Source organism: Carcharhinus amblyrhynchos, chromosome 27, assembly GCF_965287045.1.
Source record: "Carcharhinus amblyrhynchos chromosome 27, sCarAmb.v2.hapA, whole genome shotgun sequence".
NCBI lineage: Eukaryota > Metazoa > Chordata > Chondrichthyes > Carcharhiniformes > Carcharhinidae > Carcharhinus > Carcharhinus amblyrhynchos.
Window position 1 is genome coordinate 39,615,385 of NC_137350.1, and position 22,490 is coordinate 39,637,874.

Consider the following 22,490-nt stretch of genomic DNA (forward strand, 5'->3'; position numbering starts at 1 on the left):
TAGCACCCATTGACCCCCACTCTCTGCCTCCTATTTGACAACCAATCCTCTATCCACACTAACACCCTACCCCCAACTCCGTGTCCCCTGACCTTCTGCAATAACCTCTTGTGAGGTACCTTGTCAAACGCCTTCTGAAAATCCAGAAAGACCACATCCACCGGCTCTCCTCTATCCACCGCCCTAGACACATCCTCATAGAACTCCAGTACTTTACTCTGTATCTAACCCAGTGCTGTACCTGTCCTGGGAGTGTTTGATGGGGGACAGTGTAGAGGGAGCTTTACTCTGTATCTAACCCCGTGCTGTACCTGTCCTGGGAGTGTTTGATGGGGGGACAGTGTAGAGGGAGCTTTACTCTGTATCTAACCCTGTGCTGTACCTGTCCTGGGAGTGTTTGATGGGGGGAACATTGATCATAGAACATTACAGCGCAGAACAGGCCCTTCGGCCCACGATGTTGCGCCGACCAATTAAAAAAGCAATGACCCTGTAACCTAAACCAATCCCTTTCCATCCATAAACCTATCCATGGACCTCTTAAACGCCCCCAAACTAGGCGCATCTACAACTGCAGCAGGCAGGGCATTCCAATCCCTCACCACCCTCTGGGTAAAGAACCTACCCCTGACATCCGTCCTATAACTACCACCCCTTAATTTAAAGCTATGCCCCCTTGTGCTAGCTTTCTCCATCCGAGGAAAAAGGCTATCACTATCCACCCTATCTAAACCTCTAATCATCTTATATGTTTCAATAAGGTCCCCTCTTAGCCGCCTTCTTTCTAACGAAAACAACCCCAAATCCCTCAGTCTCTCCTCATAGGACCTCCCCTCCATACCAGGCAACATCCTGGTAAACCTCCTCTGCACCTTCTCCAATGCCTCCACATCCTTCCTATAATGTGGGGACCAGAACTGCACACAATACTCCAAGTGCGGCCGCACCAGAGTTTTGTACAGTTGCAACATGACGTTGCGGCTCCTAAATTCAATCCCCCTACCAATAAACGCCAAGACACTGTATTCCTTCCTAACTACCTTATCTACTTGATTCCCAACTTTCAGGGATCTATGTACACATACACCTAGATCCCTCTGCTCATCGACACTATTCAAAGTCCGACCGTTAGCCCTATACTCTACACATCTGTTATTCCTGCCGAAGTGAATTACCTCACACTTTTCCGCATTAAACTCCATCCGCCACCTCTCGGCCCAGCTCTGCAACTTGTCCAAGTCTCTCTGTAAACTATGTCACCCCTCTTCACTATCTACCACTCCTCCGACTTTGGTGTCATCAGCAAATTTACTGATCCACCCAACTATACCCTCATCCAGATCATTTATAAAAATTACAAACAGCAGTGGCCCCAAAACAGATCCCTGAGGCACACCAGAGGACAGTGTAGAGGGAGCTTTACTCTGTGTCTAACCCCATGCTGTACCTGTCCTGGGAGTGTTTGATGGGGGGACAGTGTAGAGGGAGCTTTACTCTGTATCTAACCCTGTGCTGTCCCTGTCCTGGGAATGTTTGATGGGGACAGTGTAGAGGGAGCTTTACTCTGTATCTAACCCCGTGCTGTACCTGTCCTGGGAGTGTTTGATGGGGGGACAGTGTAGAGGGAGCTTTACTCTGTATCTAACCCTGTGCTGTACCTGTCCTGGGAGTGTTTGATGGGGGACAGTGTAGAGGGAGCTTTACTCTGTATCTAACCACATGCTGTACCTGTCCTGGGAGTGTTTGATGGGGGACAGTGTAGAGGGAGCTTTACCCTGTATCTAACCCCATGCTGTACCTGTCCTGGGAGTGTTTGATGGGGACAGTGTAGAGGGAGCTTTACCCTGTATCTAACCCCGTGCTGTACCTGTCCTGGGAGTGTTTGATGCGGACAGTGTAGAGGGAGCTTTACTCTGTATCTAACCCCGTGCTGTACCTATCCTGGGAGTGTTTGATGGGGGGACAGTGTAGAGGGAGCTTTACTCTGTATCTAACCCCGTGCTGTACCTGTCCTGGGAGTGTTTGATGGGGACAGTGTAGAGGGAGCTTTACTCTGTATCTAACCCCATGCTGTACCTGTCCTGGGAGTGTTTGATGGGGAAACAGTGTAGAGGGAGCTTTAATCTGGATCTAACCCCGTGCTGTACCTGTCCTGGCAATGTTTGATGGGGACAGTGTAGAGGGAGCTTTACCCTGTATCTAACCCCGTGCTGTACCTGTCCTGGGAGTGTTTGATGGGGGACAGTGTAGAGGGAGCTTTACCCTGTATCTAACCCCGTGCTGTACCTGTCCTGGGAGTGTTTGATGGGGGACAGTGTAGAGGGAGCTTTACTCTGTATCTAACCCCGTGCTGTACCTGTCCTGGGAGTGTTTGATGGGGGACAGTGTAGAGGGAGCTTTACCCTGTATCTAACCCCGTGCTGTACCTGTCCTGGGAGTGTTTGATGGGGGACAGTGTAGAGGGAGCTTTACCCTGTATCTAACCCCGTGCTGTACCTGTCCTGGGAGTGTTTGATGGGGGACAGTGTAGAGGGAGCTTTACTCTGTATCTAACCCCGTGCTGTACCTGTCCTGGGAGTGTTTGATGGGGGACAGTGTAGAGGGAGCATTACTCTGTATCTAACCCCGTGCTGTACCTGTCCTGGGAGTGTTTGATGGGGGACAGTGTAGAGGGAGCTTTACTCTGTATCTAACCCCGTGCTGTACCTGTCCTGGGAGTGTTTGATGGGGGGACAGTGTAGAGGGAGCTTTACTCTGTATCTAACCCCGTGCTGTACCTGTCCTGGGAGTGTTTGATCATGAATGACACTGGTGTTTACAGCGGCAGATTCATTCTAGTGAAAGTTCAGACTAGCCACAGTGCGGCATTAAGCCGGCCAGCCTGATTGGTGACTGTGCTCTGGGGTTCACATACACATGTCAATCTCTTCCATGCGCTGCAGAATGAAAGTGGTTTGCTCCGACTCCGCTTGTTTCCTTTGGCTTTTCCACCTCTGCTGCTTTATCCTCTGCTCCCGCTCTCGGGCAAAGATCGGTTTCTGCTGCCTCCAGAACTCAGTTCGTGTGTCGAGGAAAGTGATTCCGCTCATGATCATATCCTGGATAGTTCCTCCACTCTCCGTGCTGGTTCTCACCAGCTCTGGCAGCATTGGGCAGAGAGAAACGTGAGTGTGAGCTTCAATCATTCTTACATCAATCTCCCAGTCCCTCCTCCCGAAATCTCCCCATTCCTATGCAGGGTGCTCTCACGGTTTTGTGCCTCTTGCCTTGCAGCCTGTTCAGCAGTGGGCTGATCGACCATGTAGAGCATCACCATTAAGACAAATACAGCCCCTCACCCAGCATTGGGGCTCACAGCTTAAACCCTTGGCTGGTGATCACAAGTGGGACCTCTGAGTGGTTTCCTTCACTTAACCCCCACCTCTCCCCATCCCTCTCCCCACCCCGCACCTCTCCCTCACACCTCTTCCCACCCCCTGACCTCTCCCCACACCCCACAGCTCTCCTCCACCCTCCACACGTCTCCTCCACCTCTCTCCCCACTCCCCCACCTCTCCCCACCCCTCTCCCCACCCCTCTCCCCACCCTGCACCTCTCCCTCACACTTCTTCCCACCCCCACACCTCTCCCCACACCCCAAAGCTCTCCCCCATCCTCCACACGTCTCCCCCACCTCTCTCCCCACCCCCACATCTCTCCCCCACCCCTCTCCTCCACCCCCCACCCCTCTCCCACCCCCACACCTCCACACCGCTCCCCCACCCCTCTCCTCCACCCCCCACCCCTCTCCCACCCCCACACCTCCACACCGCTCCCCCACCCCTCTCCCCACTCAGACCCCTCTTCTCCACCCCCTCTCCCCCACCCCCACACCTCTCCCCCACCCCCACACCTCTCCCCCACCCCTCTCTGCCACCTCCCTCCCCACCCCCTACACTGTCTTCCCAGGAGGGGAGGGGGGAGTTGTTCCTGAGCCAGTTGAGTTCAGGGTCGTGTGTCCGGATGCTGAGACGTGGGGAGCAGTTTGTTGGGATTTCCTATCATTGCTTCTTTTGTCTGGAATTCTCTCCAGAGCCGGAGAGGGGGGGTCACATCCTCCACACTCAGCCCCCCACCCCCTCTGACAGCAGCTGATAGACTGGGGAGGGGGGGAATGGGGTAAGAGTGGTCGTGGGGGCCAGAGGAGAGGGCAGTAGTCTTGGAGGGTCTGATGATTCTCTCAGTCTGTGTGGGGAAATATCCCCCCCCCCAGTGGGTGTCACTGGAAACACTGGCTTCCAGTGTCTCCGAGCTGTCTCACCAGCTCCCTACACAACCTCTGAACAATTGAAGGTTTACTGCAATGGAATAAAGTATTTGTCGATTTAACAAGCACTGACAACCCTCTGCTGGTGAGAGATTGAACATCTGCAATGTGCATTTATATAGCACCTTTCACAACCAGAACGTCCCCAAGCGTTTGACAGTTAGAACTGTACTTTTCCAAGTGGAGTCATTAGTGTGATGTAGGAAACCTGGCAGCCAATTCCTGCACAGCATGATCCCATAAATAGCATTATTGACCAGATCATCTGTTTTAGGTGTGAATTGGGGGATAAATGTGGGCCAGTAAATCCAGAGAGTCACTGGGTGTTTATCTCAAATTAATTAATATCTTATCCAAAAGACGGAACCTCCGGTAGTGTAGCCAACCCCCCCCCACACCGAAGGAGGAATCTGTTGTGAAGGTTCAGAGAGGCGGCTGGCTCAGTGTTTGGAGTGGGAGGGTGTGTAAACTGAGAGTTTCAGAGTGTGTGAACTAGCGAGCAGATGGAGAGAGTGGGACTGAGACTGGAGGAGGGTGCAGAGGTAAATCAGTTAAGGATAAGCAATGCAGGGGACCAATGGTCGTTCAGTGACGGAAAGATGGAGATGGATGCCTTGGTAGGGAGAGATTATGTTGGAGAGTGTGGAGTGGAAGCTTTGTTGTGAATCATGTTAGCCCACATAGATTAAAAGATCCTGAAATTTGATCCCAAGGCTGTGTAAATTTGTGGGTTTGATCTCAGAAGTTGGGAGAACCACAATTAACCTCAATGCTCTGATCTTAAAAAGGGAAGCCAGCCTGGCCTCCGGCTCCTGCTCACTATCTAGTGACTTCAGCAAGAAAACATTTGCAACTAACTGTCCAGTCAGCACAAATCTGGCAGCATTCTGCTGCCCTCCACACTCTGGGCTCAGAGGACACTTCTAGCTCAGTTGCTCTTCGGAGATTTAGTACTTCACACACGTGCTCACCCCGGGTCAATACTGGAGGGTGAGCTTCCACCTGGAATCAGCACCATGGGGTCAGGAAAAGGGGAAACTTAGAAAACAGGCAGGGAATTCAAACTGGAATCTTGGCCTTCCTTGGTGCCTTGAGACAGGGAGAGGAGAAGGCCAGCTCCAATGGCCACTCCTGGTATTCAGTGCCTCCCCCACCCTGGTGAATGGTGTGAGTGTTGAAGGTGGGGACAGGCTCGGGCAGCTGGCTCTCCAGCCCAACCTTCACTCTGGGCTCAGAAAGAGCAACTGTGAGGTCCCTGGAACTGAAACAAAGCAACAGTCTGAAGAGGAAAGAGAGCCTTAGAAACAAGACTGTAGGGTTTGGATTCTGTGTTGCACAGAAGTGCAAGCCAGGCGATACCAAAGCAATGGATTTCCGAAAAGTGTTTGATAAGATACCAGACTAAAGGCTACTTGATAAGATAAGAGCCCACAGTGCTAGAGGTAGTATGTTAGCATGGATAGAGGATTGGCCAATTAGTAGAAGCCATGATGTAGAAATGCCGGCATTGGACTGGGTAAGCACAGTAACAAGTCTCACAACACCAGGTTAAAGTCCAATGTGTTTATTTGGCAGCACTAGCTTTCAGAGTCTCAAGTTCCTTCTTCAAGTGAAGTCTCACAACCTGGTGTTATGAGTCTTCTTACTGTAATTAATAGAAGACAGAGAGGTGGGGTAAGAGGGGCATTTTCAGGATGGCAACCTGTAATCAGGGGAGTGCCACATGGATCAGTGACAGGGGCACAATTATTTACAAAATACATTAATGATCAAGGGAAGTGAATGTACTATTGACAAGTTTGCAGATGACAAAAAAAGGCAGGAAGCTAAGTGGTGAGGATGAAACAAAGAGTCTACAGAGAGACATGGACAGGTTCGATGAGTGGGCAAACATTTGGCAGATGGAATATAAGGAGGAAAATGTGATGTTATGCACTTTGGTAGGAAGAATAAAGGAGCTCAATATTATTTAAATGGAGAAAGACTGCAGAAAGCTGCAGCAGAGGGGGATTTGGGGGTTAGTGCATAGGTCACAAAAAGCTAGCATGCAAGTTCAGTGGGTAATTGGGAAGGCAAGTGGAACATTGGCCTTTATTCCAAAGGGAATGGAGTATAAAAATAGGGAAGTCTTACTAAAACTATATAAGGCACTTGTTAGAATACCTAGAATATTGTGAACAGTTTTAGTCCCGTTATCTAAGGAAAGATATATTGGCATTGGAGGCAGTTCAAAGAAGGTTGACTAAGTGATCCCCGGAATGGAGGGATTTTGTTATGAGAGCAGGTTAAATAGTTGGTGACCTTATTGAGACATATCTGATTATCAGGGTGTCTGACAGGGTGGATGCTGAGAGGTTGTTTCTCCTTGTGGAAGAGCATAGGACCAGAGGGCATAAGTTCAGATGAAGGGGTCACCCATTTAAAACAGAAATGAGGAGGAATTTCTTCTCTCAGAGGGTAGGGTTCTTTACCGCACAGCACTGTAGAGGCTGGGTCATTAAATATGTTCAAGGCTGAGATAGACAGGTTTTTAATCAGTAAAGGAATCAAGAGTAATGAGGAGAAGGTGGGAAATACAGTTGAGGATTATCCTATCAAATCAGTCATTGAATGGTAGAACAGATTTGATGGGCTGAATGGCCTTTGTCTGCTCCTGTGTCTTATGGATTCTTCACTGGTGAAGAAAGCAGGATTTAGTGTAAATGTGCTGCGGTTCTCTATTGTGAGTGGCCTTTTCTCTAAACATGAGTTTGTTTTTTGAGGGATTTTTGATTGAATGGGGTTCAGGTGGTGGATTGGAATGATGTGCTCTCAGTATAAAACAGGTTGCTTCTGTTTGCTAACACCAGAGAGTGACAACAGTGTGTTTACTTTGCTGATAGCCACAGCAACAATTGACTTGTACTGACAATGCTTCCTTACCCTTGTCCAAGAGCATCTTCTCCAGGTATTCCTTGTCTGCATACAATTCCCCCAGCAGCACTCGCACCGTTTTGCTGGTTTTTGGCTCTTCCTGTTCCACTTTCACGCTCTGCTGATTCATGTTTAATTTCTGCCGTCGCAGTTGAGATTTGGTCTTGGGGACCACTTTCTTATTGCGAGATAGAAAGTGTGATCAGTTTATTCTCAGTGTCCTGGTGCAACAAGAGCAACTAAACAAGACAAGTATATAAATCCCAGCTCAGCAGTTAGGGAATTTAAATCAGTGGGTTCAATAAATCTGGATGGAAAAGTCTGTATCTATGATTGTGAAAAAAAACTCATCTGGTTTGCTAATGTCCTTGAGGGAAGGAAATCTGCCCTCCTTATGGACTCCAAATCCCCAGCAGTGTGGTTGGCTTGTCACTGCCCTATGAAATGTCTCAGCAAGACTCTTGGTGGCATCAAAACTGCAGCCAAAACTCTAGCCCACATAGTCTGTGGCTGTACAAGAAAACATCCTCAGGGGCAATTAGGGAGGGGCAGTAAATATCAGCCTGACTTTCAGATCCAATAAATAAATGTCAGCGTATCCCTTAACCTCATGGGTGGTCCAGTGGCACGGTGGTTAGCACTGCTGCCTCACAGCACCAGGGACCCAGGTTCAATTCTGTCCTCAGGTCTCTGTCTGTGTGGAGTTTGCACATTCTCCCCGTGTCTGCGTGTGTTTCCTCTGGGTGCTCCGGTTTCCTCCCACCCTCCAAAGATATGTGGGTTAAGCGGATTGGCCATGCTAGATTGCATCTCAGGGGACGAGCAGGGTAAATATGTGGGGTTATGGGGATAGGGCCTGAGTGAGATTGTTGTTGGTGTCAGCTTGATGGGCCGAATAGACTCTTTCTGCACTATAGGATTCTATGATTTATCTTCTCTCTACATCTCACAAACCACAGTACCACAGCCCACCACCGCACCCCACCATCCTCAGAAGGTTAATAATCTTTGTGATTTTCAGAACCAAATGAGGTGTCTTCCCCGCTCACCTCCTCACGTCTGTAAAATAAGGACAGGTCCCCTTTCGTATCGAGCTTCACTGAGGAAGGGCCTGTGTGAATTCAATGAATGGTTACATCAGCAAATGTTCATATTCAGAGTTAATAACAGAAGCTGTAGAGAAATGGACAGAGCTCTGAGCAAATCCTATTCAGTTTCAACTTCTCTTATTTCCTGTCCTCTGGTTGGTGAAGTGCAAATTAAACAACTTAAAGTTTTCTTGAATTACTCTCTTATGCTGCAGTGTCTTGCATCTTGGTGAACCTGTAATAACTCATCTTCGGAATGCACTACCTGCCCTCAATCATTCCAGATCTTGATTCAGTCTCCAAACTGTGAACGCCTGAGTCCCACCAATTACCTCCCCATGTCTACAGAGTGCTAGAACTCTCTTGATTTCCTCCATCTCACCATCTCCCTCCTTGCTTTCAAAAAACCGCTGAAACCATCGCCTCCAAAAGCAAAATTCTGCAGATGCTGGAACTCTGCAATAAAGGGAGGAAATGCCAAAACAACTCGGCAAATTGCAGCAGAGTGAGAGAGTAACAGTGGAAGTTTGAGAGTTGGGAGAATAGCCTGAATGTGCCCCAGGGCAGGTTCATGTGTAGGCCACTGGCTAAGATTCCCCACGGCAGTCTGGAGGTGGCCCAGTGTGTTGATTGGCTGGCAGAGGGCAATTTGCATAATGAAGCCTCCTATTGGGGCCATTAAGTGGGGCTGCCAGCGTTTTGCTAATGGCTGCTGTCTCGCTGGACAGAATTCTCCCACCCTGCGGGTGACGGGAGCAGAGGAGAATCTAACAGGAGCCACAACGTCAGAGACCTGCTGGCATTAAATCCCGCTGCAATTCTCCCAATGGCAGATCAGTCTTCCTGCTGGCTGGCAGGAATGCAGTTTGCATTCATTTTCATCTCATGAATCCCATTAAAACAGCGGCCAGCATTCCGTCAGGCCTCCCCAATCCCGCATCTCGCCAGCGTGAAATCACATTGCTCTGAAACCCGATTAGTAAAAAGAGTGGAGGGCACAAGATGGTCCTCACTTTGCAAAATACTTAGTGGTGAGTGTAACAAAGCCTTTCTGCCCCAGTGCCACGCTGCTCCTGATGCCCTGTACCAGGGCAGACCAATTCCTGCCCTCCATCGTCATGCCAAGCTAGTCTTCGTGGCCAGCACCATGCTGCTGGAGCCATGGACCCTCCTGCGTCACCATCTTGCATCAATACTGTGCCAGGGTTTGGGGAATACAGGAACTCCTTCCTCCAATGCCTGCATCAGTGTCTATCTGCACAGCACCATGGCTGTGGGACTTATGCAGCCACCTCAACAAAGGAGGGAGAGGGTTGGGGTGAGTGATCTGATTAAGCTAAGGGGCGGGCATTATGAAAGGAGGGTTGTGCAAGGAGTGGGGGGAGGATTTAGGGTGAGGCCTCATGATAGCGGGCAGCGAGCCAAGGAGCTGGATGAAGAAGATGGGAGGCAATGGGAGGCAGAGGGAACTGAACTCTGACAAGGCTGCATGAAAAGCTCACAAGCAAGGGGGTCAAAGGGACATCACATTGTTTACTGGAAGGTGACGGAGATGCCAGACACAGTGGGTAGAGGTCCATATAGGGCATGGGTGCCTCACAGGCTTGGTGGAAGTTGGGTTGAATTTAGGAAGAGAGCCTTTACCCTCTGGGTTGGTGACATCCTGCACAGTCTGGTGATGACAGCTGGGCTGGAGAGAGGGAGATGAGTGTCCAGGGCTGGTGTTTAAATATGGCACCGGGACCTTTGAACTCAATAGCTGATTGTGGGTGGACGAATCAGCTGCCAGCCCGCGAGGAGGGTTGGAGGAGAACTCGCCTGTGCCTAATTAATGAGGATCCAAGCACAGAATCTGGTGCGGGATCCCATCATTCTGTCCAGAGGGAAAGGCACCAACGGAGCTCCTGCCATCATACTTAGTCTCAAAATAAGAGAATTCCACCCTGTGTGGGGAGGTTCTCAGCTTCATGGAGGTGACTTCCCACTACGGGGTCTGGAGGGAGGAAGGACAGCGGCCAAGGCCTCAATCATCTCTCTCTGGAGAGGATTCCCCTCCAATTGATGGGGCTTTTTGCCCTCAGTATTTTTGAGGCCACTGTTTCTGATAACCTCTGCGAGGGCACTCCCAAAATGAGGCATCCTCATGATGAAGGTCACCAACCTGCCTCAGAAACATCAACTGCTGCCAGTGGCAATGTTGAGGGTTCAGAGTTGGGTGGCAGCTGCAGGAACCTGCCCACTCTCCTTCATTAGAGAGTGGAACGAGAGGTGGCTGGTTGGGAGGGAGAGTCACTGAACTGGTCCAACTGGCATGAAGTGTGGACTCGGACCTTTGCTCCTGGAGAACGCAAAGTCAACTGTGAATTTGATCATGATGTTTCCACCAGCTGTTCCATGATCATATTGAATAGTAGAACAGGTCCATGTGGTTTACTTCTATTGTTCGATTAACCCTAGAGATCTGCTAAAGTATTTACAAAATGTTCAGGTTTTGATTTAAAATGCCTTCTATTCACTCTGGGGTTTTCATGACTTCACCCCCACAACATTGCCTGTTCATTGTCGTTTCCCCTTTCTGCTCACAATCCATCCCTGTGGTTTTGATGTCCCCTTTTTCTGCGTTACAAAGAGAGAGGAAGGGGAGACTGGAAGATTAACACACACTTACTTCCCACAGAGTTGTCAATAGCTTCCCGAGCCTTCTGAATTCCCAGACGGAAGTTGCGGTCATCTGGACGGAGTTTATGTCCTCGATGGTAGAACATTAAAGCGAGTTCAAACTCCCCTTTAGCATACAGGGTTTCAGCCTTTCGATAAACACCCTAATAAGGCAACAAAATATATTTTAAAAACATTGATTTCTTTCAAAAATGTGCACATTAAATTTAATAAACATCAGACTACTTTACAGGACACTGGTACACCTGGGGCCCTTTAGTTATTAAATATTTACAAGCTTTACATTTACACTGCCACAGTACAATGCATCGAGTGTGTGCACCACTGGGACAACCCTGGTCTTAATACCTTTCGTGATGTGGAGATGCCGGCGTTGGACTGGGGTGGGCACAGTAAGAAATCTCACAACACCAGGTTAAAGCCCAACAGGTTTATTTGGTAGCACAAGTCACAAGCTTTTGGAGCACTGCCCCTTCATCAGGTGAGTGGGAGTTGTGTTCACAAACAGGGCATATATAGACACAAACTCAATTTACAAAATAATGTTGGAATGTGAGTCTTTACAGGAAATCGAGTCTTAAAGGTATTCACCAGGCAGGAGTCTTCTCTTCCTGTTGGGGAACACTTCAGGTCACAGGCATTCGGCCTCTGACCTTCGGGTAAGCGTTCTCCAAGGTGGCCTTCACGACACACGGCAGCGCAGAGTCACTGAGCAGAAACTGATAGCCAAGTTCCGCACACATGAGGATGGCCTCAACTGGGATCTTGGATTCATGTCACACTGTCTGTAACCCCCATGACTTGCCTGGACTTGCAAAACCTCACTAACTGTCCTGTTTGGAGACAATACACATCTCTTTAAACTGTGCTTAACCCTCTCTCCACTCACATTGTCTGTATCTTTAAGACTTGATTTCCTGCAAAGACTCGCATTCTAACCATTATCTTGTAAATTGAGTTTGCATGTTTACATGCCCTGTTTGTGAACACAACTCCTCACTCACCTGATGAAGGGGCAGTGCTCCAAAAGTTAGTGGCTTGTGCCACCAAATAAACCTGTTGGACTTTAACCTGGTGTTGAGAGGCTTCTTACTGTGCTTAATATCTTTCCCCACCCACTTTACCAAAGAGATGTCAACTTTAAGTGCATCCCACTGAGATGCTCCCAAAACCCTGACCTGGTGAATTGTCCAAACAAGTTGCGTTATCGCAGTTATATTGTCTGAGCTGGGTTTACTGGTTTGAGTCGGGGTAGCAGATAGTTCCTGGCTTCGGGAACCAAGGTGGGGAAATCAGCCAGGGTTCCTGCTTCCAATCCATCCCCACTGCTGAAAAGCACAAGTATTTGAATATCAGACAGGGATGAGTTTCCCTTTTGGCTGTGATGCCCCTCAAAATAAAATAGAGCCAAGATTCATCTAAATGAGTTGTGAAGAACAGTCATAGGAGAAATTACTGATTGTGGAACCTAATTGCCACTGAGTTCCTGGTAGGGCAAAGTTTGAGAGAGGAATTCAAAATCATGAGGAGTCTGGACAGAGTATATTGGGAAAAGCTGTTGCCATTTGTGAAAGGGTTGAGAATCAGAAGGCACTGATTTAACGTGAATGGAAATGAACCAAAGGAGACATAAAGATAAACATGAACATAAAGACAATGGGGATGAAGTAGAAAGAGTTGAGAGCTTCAAGTTTTTAGGTGTCCGGATCACCAACAATCTGTCCTGGTCCCCCCATGCCGATGCTATTGTTAAGCAAGTCTGCCAACGTCTCTACTTTCTCAGAAGGCTAAGGAAATTTGACATGTCAGTTACAACTCTCCCCAACTTTTACAGATGCACCATAGAAAGCACTCTTTCTGGTTGTATCAGAGCTTGGTATGGGCTCCTGCTCTGCCCAACACCACAAGAAACTACAAAAGGTCATGAATGTAGCCCAATCCATCATGCAAACCAGCCTTCCATCCATTGACTCTGTCTACACTTCCTGCTGACTTGGCTAAGCAGCCGGCATAATTAAAGACCCCAATCACCCCGGACATTCTCTCTTCCATGTTCCTCCGTTGGGAAAAAGATAAAGAAATCTGAGGTCACGTACCAACCGAATCAAGAGCAGCTTCTTCCCTGCTGCTGTCAGACTTTTGAATGGACCTATCTTGCACTATGTTGATCTTTCTCTACATCCTAGCTATGACTGTAACATTACATTCTGCACTTTCTTATTTCCTTCTCTATGAATGGTATGCTTTGTATAGCGCAAGAAACAATATTTTTCACTGTATGCTAGTACATGTGACAATAATAAATCAAATCAAGTCAAATCAAATGAGAAAGAATGCTTATTACAGAGAGAGATTTAGATCTGGAATGCAGGAAAGGTGAGATAGAGGGAACTTCAATTCTGGATTTCAAAGGGAATGGGGTAAGCAGGCGAAGAGAGAAGTTGTAGAGCCAAGGAGAAACCCTGGGAGGAGGGGGTGCCCAATTTATTGTTCTCTCAGAGAGGCTGGAATGGACTTGAAGGATTGAATGACCTCAATTGTGCTGTAACATACTTCTATGATTCTGTACACACACAACACTGACCATTCAGGTATCAAAGGCAATAAATTCACTGCGTTAAATGTTTTATTAATGTTACCTTGGGAAATTCTTTATTGCCCAACTGGGAGGCTTCTGCATCTTTCAGAGCAAGTGTGGTATTTCCAATGGCCAGATAGCATCGCGATCGGGCAACCAGGCAGTTCCTGTTCTTTGGTTCCTGCTGCAGAGCCTGCAGTAGAAATTTCAATAAACTTCATCATCCAGCATAATGCAAACCGATTTAATCACATTCATTAAAATGAAAGTTTACCTCAAATGAACACTTTCTGCCTACTCCGTAGATTTAAAACCAGGACAACAGCAAGATACAGAGTAAAGCTCCCACTGCAACATGCCCATCAAACACTCCCAGGACAGGTACAGCACGGGGTTAGATACAGAGTAAAGCTCCCTCTACACTGTCCCCCCATCAAACACTCCCAGGACAGGTACAGCACGGGGTTAGATACAGAGTAAAGCTCCCTCTACACTGTCCCCATCAAACACTCCCAGGACAGGTACAGCACGGGGTTCAGTACAGAGTAAAGCTCCCTCTACACTGTCCCCCATCAAACACTCCCAGGACAGGTACAGCACAGGGTTAGATACAGAGTAAAGCTCCCTCTACACTGTCCCCCATCAAACTCTCCCAGGACAGGTACAGCATGGGGTTCGATACAGAGTAAAGCTCCCTCTACACTGTCCCCCCCATCAAACACTCCCAGGACAGGTACAGCATGGGGTTCGATACAGAGTAAAGCTCCCTCTACACTGTCCCCCATCAAACACTCCCAGGACAGGTACAGCATGGGGTTAGATACAGAGTAAAGCTCCCTCTACACTGTCCCCATCAAACACTCCCAGGACAGGTACAGCATGGGGTTAGATACAGAATAAAGCTCCCTTCTACACTGTCCCCATCAAACACTCCCAGGACACTCCCCATCAACACTGCAGAAGGCAGAGAGTGGTTGTGGATGGGTCTTTTCCTGCATGGAGGTCGGCCACCAGTGGAGTGCCCCAAGGATCTGTTCTAGGACCCTTGCTGTTTGTCATTTTCATAAACAACCTGGATGAGGAAGTGGAGGAATGGGTTAGTAAGTTCGCCGACAATACGAAGGTTGGTGGTGTTGTGGATAGTCTGGAGGGATGTCAGAAGTTGCAGCGTGACATAGATAGGATGCAAGACTGGGCGGAGAAGTGGCAGATGGACTTCAACGCAGATAAATGTGTAGTGATCCATTTTGGCAGGTCCAATGGGATGAAGGAGTACAATATCAAGGGTAGGAGTCTTAGCAGTGTTGAGGAGTAGAAGGACTCTTAAATCGGTCCATAGGACTCTTAAATCGGCCTTGCAGGTGGAGGATGTGGTCAAGAAGGCGTATGGTGTGCTAGCCTTCATTAATTGAGGGATTGAGTTTAGGAGTCGGGGGGTAATGCTGAAACTTTATAAGACCCTTGTCAGACCCCACTTGGAGTACTGTGCGCAGTACTGGTCACCTCACTACAGGAAGGATGTGGAAGCTATTGAAAGGGTACAGAGGAGATTTACAAGGATGTTGCCTGGATTGGGAGGCATGCTTTATGAGGATAGGTTGAGGGAGCTAGGTCTCTTCTCCCTGGAGAGACAAAGGTTGAGAGGCAACCTGATAGAGATTTATAAGATGTTGAGAGGAATAGATAGGGTGGATTCTCGGAGGCTATTTCCCAGGGGCTGAAATGGTCGCTACGAGAGGACACAGGTTTAAGGTGCTGGGGAGCAGGTACAGAGGAGATGTCACGGGTAAGTTTTTCATTCAGAGGGTGGTGAGTGAGTGGAATCGGCTGCCGTCAGTGGTGGTGGAGGCGAACTCGCTGGGGTCTTTTAAGAGACTTCTGGATGAGTACATGGGATCTAATGGGATTGAGAGTTATAGCTAGGCCTCGTAGGTATGGATATGATTGGTGCAACTTGTGGGCTGAAGGGCCTGTTTGTGCTGTAGTGTTCTGTGTTGTATATTGACAGGTACAGCACGGGGTTAGATACAGAGTAAAGCTCCCTCTACACTGTCCCCATCAAACACTCCCAGGACAGTGGGTACAGCACGGGGTTAGATACAGAGTAAAGCTCCCTCTACACTGTCCCCATCAAACACTCCCAGGACAGTGGGTACAGCACGGGGTTAGATTGCTATAATTCATAGGAACATTGAAATTAGAAGCAGGAGTAGGCCATTCGGTCCTTCAAGCTGCTCCACCATTCATTTTGATCATGGCTGATCATCAAATTCAATATCCTGATCCCTCCTTCCCTCCCTATCCCTTGATCCTTTTAGCTCCAAGAGCGGTATCTAATTTCTTTTCAAAATCAGACAATGATTTGGCCTCAATTCAAATATGAATCACAAAGAGTTAGTATACAGGTACAGCAAGCGATTAGAAAGGAAAATGGAATGTTGTTGTTTATTGCAAGGGAAATGGAATATAAAAGTAAGGACCTTTTGCTACAGGTCAGAAACTTCAAAGTGTTTTATGAAGTCTGCCTGGATCGTAAGTTTTACATTTTGAATTTGGATAGAGTGAGTATGAAATACTTCACTTCAGGTAAGATTCAAATGACCCACTAGGGAGCTTTTATCAAAGTTTATTTAAGAATACAGTTACCATGTTTGGAAAGAAAAGTTGCAATATCTTTTACCAATTACAAACAAGGAAAAAATCATGAAATCGGATCAACCTTAACAGCCAAATACTGTTCCAATGGAAGAAATCCCATAAACAAAACCTTTGCCACAGGTTTAACACAGCTAAAACAAATGCTCACATGACACTAGAATTTAATCCTTTGGTTAAATGCTGCAATTCTCTTGAGGCACACACCGACAAGCTTGGAGTCAGAACACCTTCAGTCCTTTGGCTGGAGAATTTCGGTGACCAGTGAGCTTGTGCATGCCAGTGGGAGAGGGACTGCAGCTGGAATGAAATTCAACCAGGGTGAGGGTATCGGAAATTTGGAGCTGCGAGGAAATTCAGTGCTGAGGGGAAAGAGGTGCTTATCTTCGGGGGACCTGCGAGAGAGAGATTCGAGGGCAAGTGAGAGGTAAAAAGAAATCGAACCGTGACATCACAGCCAATAGGTATGTGATTTGGCTGGTGACTTGTAAGTAATTTTTCTTTTTTTCTCTTTTTTTCTCTTGGCATTGTAGTCGTTGTTTTAAGTTAACTTAAGTCATGGCAGGAGATCCCAGACTTGTGTCATGCTCCTCTTGTGCGATGTGGGAATTCAGGGACTCTTCCAGTCTCCCTGGCTCCTTCATTTGCATAAATTGTGTCCAAATGCAGCTCGTGTTGGATCACTTGACGGCTCAGGAGCTGTGGATAGATTCACTTTGGAGCATCCGCGATGCTGAGTAAGGGGTGGATAGCACATTCAGTGAATTGGTCACACTGCAGATAAAAACTACGGAGGGAGATAGGGAATGGATGACCACCAGACAGAGGAAAAGTAGGAAGACAGTGCAGGGGTCCCCTGCGTTCATCTCCATTTTGAGATACTGCTGGGGAGATAGCTCACCAGGGGAAGGTGGCTGGTTCTGCTGGACAGGAGGGCAGGAAAGAGAGTGGCAGAGCTTTAGTGATAGGTGATTCAATTGTAAGGGGAATAGACAGGCATTTCTGTGGATGCAAACAAAACTCTAAGATGGTACGTTGCCTCCCTGGTACAAAGATCTGGGAGAGGCTGCAGAGCTTTCTGGAGGGGGAGGGTGGAAATCCAGCTGTCATGGTGCATTTAGGCACCAACTGTATAGGTAAAAAACACTGGATGAGGTCCTACAAGCTGAATTTAGGAAGTTAGGAGTTGAACTAAAAAGTAGGACCTCAAAGTTAGTAATCTCAGCGTTGCTCCCAGTGCCACGTGCTAGTCAGAGAGGAATGTCAGGATGGCTAAGATGAATACATGGCTTGAGGGATGGTGCAAGAGGGAGGGATTCAAATTCCTGGGACATTGGAATTGATTTTGGGGGAGTGGGACCAATACAAATTGGACAGTCTGCACCTGGGCAGGACTGGAACCAATGTCCTAGGGGCAATATTTGCTCGTGCTGTTAGAGAGGGTTTAAACTAATGAGGCAGGGGGATGGGAATCGATGCAGGAAATCAGAGGGAAGTAAAGTGGGAACTGAAACAAAATGCAGTAAGGGGAAAAGCGGAAGGAAGAGAAACCAAAGGCAAAAATCAAAAAGGGCCACAGTACAGAGTACAGAGACTGTGGAGAACTCAGTGACTGGGTCCAGTAAGGTTAAGAGAAATAAAACAAAGGGGGAGTATACAAAACGTGACAGGACAGTTGGTCTGAGGTGTGTTTGCTTTAACCAAGGAGTATAACAGGTAAGGTGGATGATCCTAAAGCTTGGATTACTCCATGGAACTATGATATTGTGGCAATTACAGATACTTGGAGGAAAGAAGAGCAGGGCTGGTAGCTTAGCATTCCAGAATTTAGATGTTTCAGGTGAGATAGAGAGGGTGACAAAAGAGATGGGAATGTTGCTTTACATGTTAGGGAGAATGTCATAGATATACAGAGCGAGGACACCTTGGTGGGATTGTGCACTGAGGCCATATGGGTAGAACTCAGGAACAGGAGTGGTGCAATCACACTGCTGGGGTTGTACTACAGTCCCCCCAACAGCCAGTGTGAAGTGGAGGAACTGATGTGTCAGCAGATTATGGGAAGATGTAAAAACAACAGGGTTGTTGTGATGGGCGATTCTAACTTCCCCAACATAGACTGGGATTCCATTAGTGTCAGGGGCTTGGATGGGGCAGAGTGTGTTCAGTGTGTCCAAGAGAGCTTCTTGAGACAACATGTCAATAGTCCAACTCAGGAAGAGGTATCTCAGACCTGGTTCTGGGAAACAAGGCCATTGAATGATGTCTCAGTGGGAGACCATTTTGGGAGCAGTGATCACAATTCTATAAGTTTCAAATTACTTGTAGAAAAGGAAAGTAGTCCCAGAGTGAAAGTACAGTATTAGGCAGGAGTTCGGGAATGTAAACTGGGGGCAGCTGTTTGGGAGTAAATCTACATCCAATATGTGGGAGTCTTTTAGAAGTCAGCTGTGAACAATTCAGGACCAGTATGTCCCTGAAAAATTAAGGATAAAGATGGCAAGGATCGGGAACCCTGGATGACAAGAGAGGTTGTGAGCTTAGTGAAAAAGAAGAAGGAGGCATATATAAATTTCAGGAATTGAAAATAGATAAGGCTCTTGAGGAATACAAAGACAGCAGGAAAGAGCTTAAACAGGAACTTAGCTGGGCAAAACGGGGCCATGAAATGTCTTTGGCAGGCCGGGTTAAGGAGAATTCCAAGGCATTTTATGTGTATAAAAGGAGGAAGAGAGGAACTAAGGAAAGGGTAGGTCCACTCAAGGACAGTGGAGGGAATTTGTGTGTAGAGTCAGATGAGATGGGTGAGGTCCCTAACAAATACTTTGCATCAGTATTCACAAAGGAGAAGGATGTGGTGGACGGTGAGTGTAGAGAGGAGGATGTTGACATTCTAGGACATGTTAAAGAGAAAAAGGGAGGAGGCATTGGAAGTTTTGAAAACATTTAGGTGGAGAAGTCCCCAGAACCAGATAGGGTCTAGCCTAGAATACTGAGAGAGGCAAGGGAAGAAATTGCTGAGGCCTTGGCCAAAATCTTTGTATCCTCTTTAACCATGGGCAAGGTATTAGAGGATTGGAGAGTAGCTAACATTGTTTCTCTGTTTAAGAAGGACAGAAAAGACAATCTGGGAAATTACAGGCCTGTGAGCCTTACATCATTGACAGGAAAATTATTGAAGATTTTTAGGGACTGGATGTATTCACATCTGGAAGAGAATAGGCTTATTAGCGACCGACAGCATGGTTTTGTGAAGGGGAGCTCATGTCTCACAAACTTGACTGAGCACAGTAAGAAATCTCACAACACCAGATTAAAGTCCAACAGGTTTATTTGGAATCATGAGCTTTTGGAGTGCTGCTCCTTCTACTTGATTGAGTTCTTTGAGGAAGTGACAAGAAAAATTGATCAGAGCAGGGCAGTGGGTGTAGTACATATAAACTTTAGTAAAGCCTTCGATAAGGTTCCTCATGGCAGGCTGATACAGAAGGTGAAGTCATTTAGGATCCAATGTGAGCTGGTAAGATGGATACAAAAGTGGCTTGGGCATAGAAAGCAAAGGGTGGTAGTGGAAGCATACTTTTCTAACTGGAGGTCCGTGACAAATGGTGTTCAACAAGGATTAGTGCTCGGGCCTCTGTTGTTTGTAATATATATAAATGATTTGGAGGAAAATGTAGGTGGTCTGATTAGTAAATTTGCAGATGATACAAATATTGGTGGAGTAGTGGATACTCAGGAGAATTGTCAGAGGATAAAGCAGGATATAAATCGGCTGGAGACCTGGGCCGAAAGGTGGCAGATGGAATTTAAACTGGATAAATGGGAGATGATGCAATTTGGAAGGTCTACTGCAGAAACAAAGTCGACAGTAAATGGGAGAGCCCTTAGAAATATTAGCATACAGAGGTATCTAGATATGCACATCCACAGTTCCCTGAAGATGACAACTCAGATGGACAATGTGGTCAAGAAGGCGTATGGCATGCTGGCCTCCATTGGTCAGGGCACTGAGTATAAGAATTGGAAAATCATGTTGCAGCTGTATAAGACTTAGGTTGGGTCACATTTGGAGTGTTGTGTACAGTTCTGGTTGCCACACGAGTGGAAGGATGTTGATGCATTTCCAAGACAGGTACAGCATGGGGTTAGATACAGAGTAAAGCTCCCTCTACGCTGTCCCCATCAAACATTCCCAGGACAGATAGAGCACAGGGTTAGATACAGATTAAAGCTCCCTCTACACTGTTTCCCCATCAAACACTCCCAGGACAGGTACAGCACGGGGTTAGATACAGGGTAAAGCTCCCTCTACACTGTCCCCCCATCAAACACTCCCAGGACAGGTACAGCATGGGGTTAGATACAGAGTAAAGCTCCCTCTACACTGTCCCCCTCAAACACTCCCAGGACAGGTACAGCATGGGTTAGATACAGAGTAAAGCTCCCTCTACACTATCCCCCATCAAACACTCCCAGGACAGGTACAGCACAGGGTTAGATACAGAGTAAAGCTCCCTATACACTGTCTCCCATCAAACACTCCCAGGACAGGTACAGCACGGGGTTAGATACAGAGTAAAGCTCCCTCTACACTGTCCCCATCAAACATTCCCAGGACAGATAGAGCACAGGGTTAGATACAGATTAAAGCTCCCTCTACACTGTTTCCCCATCAAACACTCCCAGGACAGGTACAGCACGGGGTTAGATACAGAGTAAAGCTCCCTCTACACTGTCCCCATCAAACACTCCCAGGACAGGTACAGCATGGGGTTAGATACAGAGTAAAGTTCCCTCTACACTGTCCCCATCAAACACTCCCAGGACAGGTACAGCACGGGGTTAGATACAGGGTAAAGCTCCCTCTACACTGTCCCCATCAAACACTCCCAGGACAGGTACAGCATGGGGTTAGATACAGAGTAAAGTTCCCTCTACACTGTCCCCATCAAACACTCCCAGGACAGGTATAGCATGGGGTTAGATACAGAGTAAAGCTCCTACCAATTTCTCCCCCTCAAATTTCGATGTTCTAAATCTAACAAAAACAGAAAAAACTGCAAAAGCTCAACAGGCCTGGCAGCATCTGGTGGAGAGAAACTGGGGCAACAAATTCCTTTGACTTCTTTGGAGCTAAACCGAGGGAGAAAAGTGATGGAGTTTAAACTGTAAGATGTCTCACAGCACCAGACTCCACTCACCTGATAAAGGAGTAGCACTCTGAAAGGTTGTGATTCCAAGTAAACCTGTTGGACTTTAACCTGGTGTTGTGAGACTTCTTACTGTTCCCACCCTGGTCCAATGTCAGCATCTCCACATCATGGTTCTTAATTTGTTTGACATGGGATGGAAAAGATGGAGCAAAATAGACAAGTGGGAGTTGGAGAGAAAGTCTCCTCTAGATGGACTTTGAGGGAAGAGGGAAGGAATCCTATGGAGCTGAGCAGGGTCTATCGTGAACAATCCAGTATCCCCAGCGCCATTTCCTAAGCACTCGTTATCCTAGCCTGTGAACAACTATAGATGATTGCTGTGACCTGTGGGGCAACATTAAACAGCTCGTGGCGAGAAATCGGAAACAATTCGCGGGAACTTGCACCGCACTGAAACTCACCCCCTCCCCGCCCCAATTCCCTGAGGAACAATCGGCTTGGAAATAACCCCAGTCTCAATGGCCTGAGGGAATCACATTACCTGCAATACTCTTCAATTCTGTGAAAACATCAGGTACTTAGAGAGTTACAGCATCACTGGGTTGCACTGGTTAAGCCAGTCACCAGTTGTGCCCTCTGGCTGGTGATCTTCTCCTTTAACTTACGTGTGTATAACTGTTGATAGCCTTTTCATATTCTCCCAGCATGTACAAGCGGTCTCCCTCTGACTTGTAAGTGAGATATGAGCAAACTGGGCTCCTCATAATCTCCTCTTCATCGTCAGCCATATCTCTCTGATTCTGTGTCCGTCCCTGACTCTGTCTGCTCTTTGTGTGTGTGTGTGTGTTCTTCAGGCTCCCTCTCTGTCTCTGTTTCTCTCCTTGCTGTTGTAATCTACTCAATGCCTGGGCTTGTCGCGGTTACAATCTGTTTGGAATGTAACCAGCCTGTCTCCTAGCAACCCCCTGACAACCGGACGCTGGGTCACTTCGATAAAGCGGACTTCTGGTCAATTTACTTTGAAATTGATATCAATAAGTTGATGCTAATATTTTATAATCACTCCCCAGTTTCCTTAAATGCCAAGACTAGCTCAAAACAGCTATGAGGTTAAT

General features: G+C 47.4%; 1 protein-coding gene across 1 annotated transcript in view; it reads right to left on the reverse strand.

Moving 5' to 3' along the window:
• odad4 (outer dynein arm docking complex subunit 4) overlaps positions 1 to 22,259 on the reverse strand; it is an 81,984-nt gene extending 59,725 nt beyond the window's left edge. Inside the window, exons 1-6 of the mRNA XM_080213384.1 lie at positions 22,041 to 22,259; positions 13,626 to 13,757; positions 10,976 to 11,129; positions 8,269 to 8,330; positions 7,229 to 7,397; positions 2,915 to 3,139 (exon numbers count right to left, since the gene is read on the reverse strand). Of these exons, the coding sequence (XP_080069510.1) occupies positions 2,915 to 3,139; positions 7,229 to 7,397; positions 8,269 to 8,330; positions 10,976 to 11,129; positions 13,626 to 13,757; positions 22,041 to 22,163 (865 nt within the window). The 5' untranslated portion in view covers positions 22,164 to 22,259. The remainder of the gene's footprint in view (positions 1 to 2,914; positions 3,140 to 7,228; positions 7,398 to 8,268; positions 8,331 to 10,975; positions 11,130 to 13,625; positions 13,758 to 22,040) is intronic.
• Positions 22,260 to 22,490: the final 231 nt, after the last annotated feature.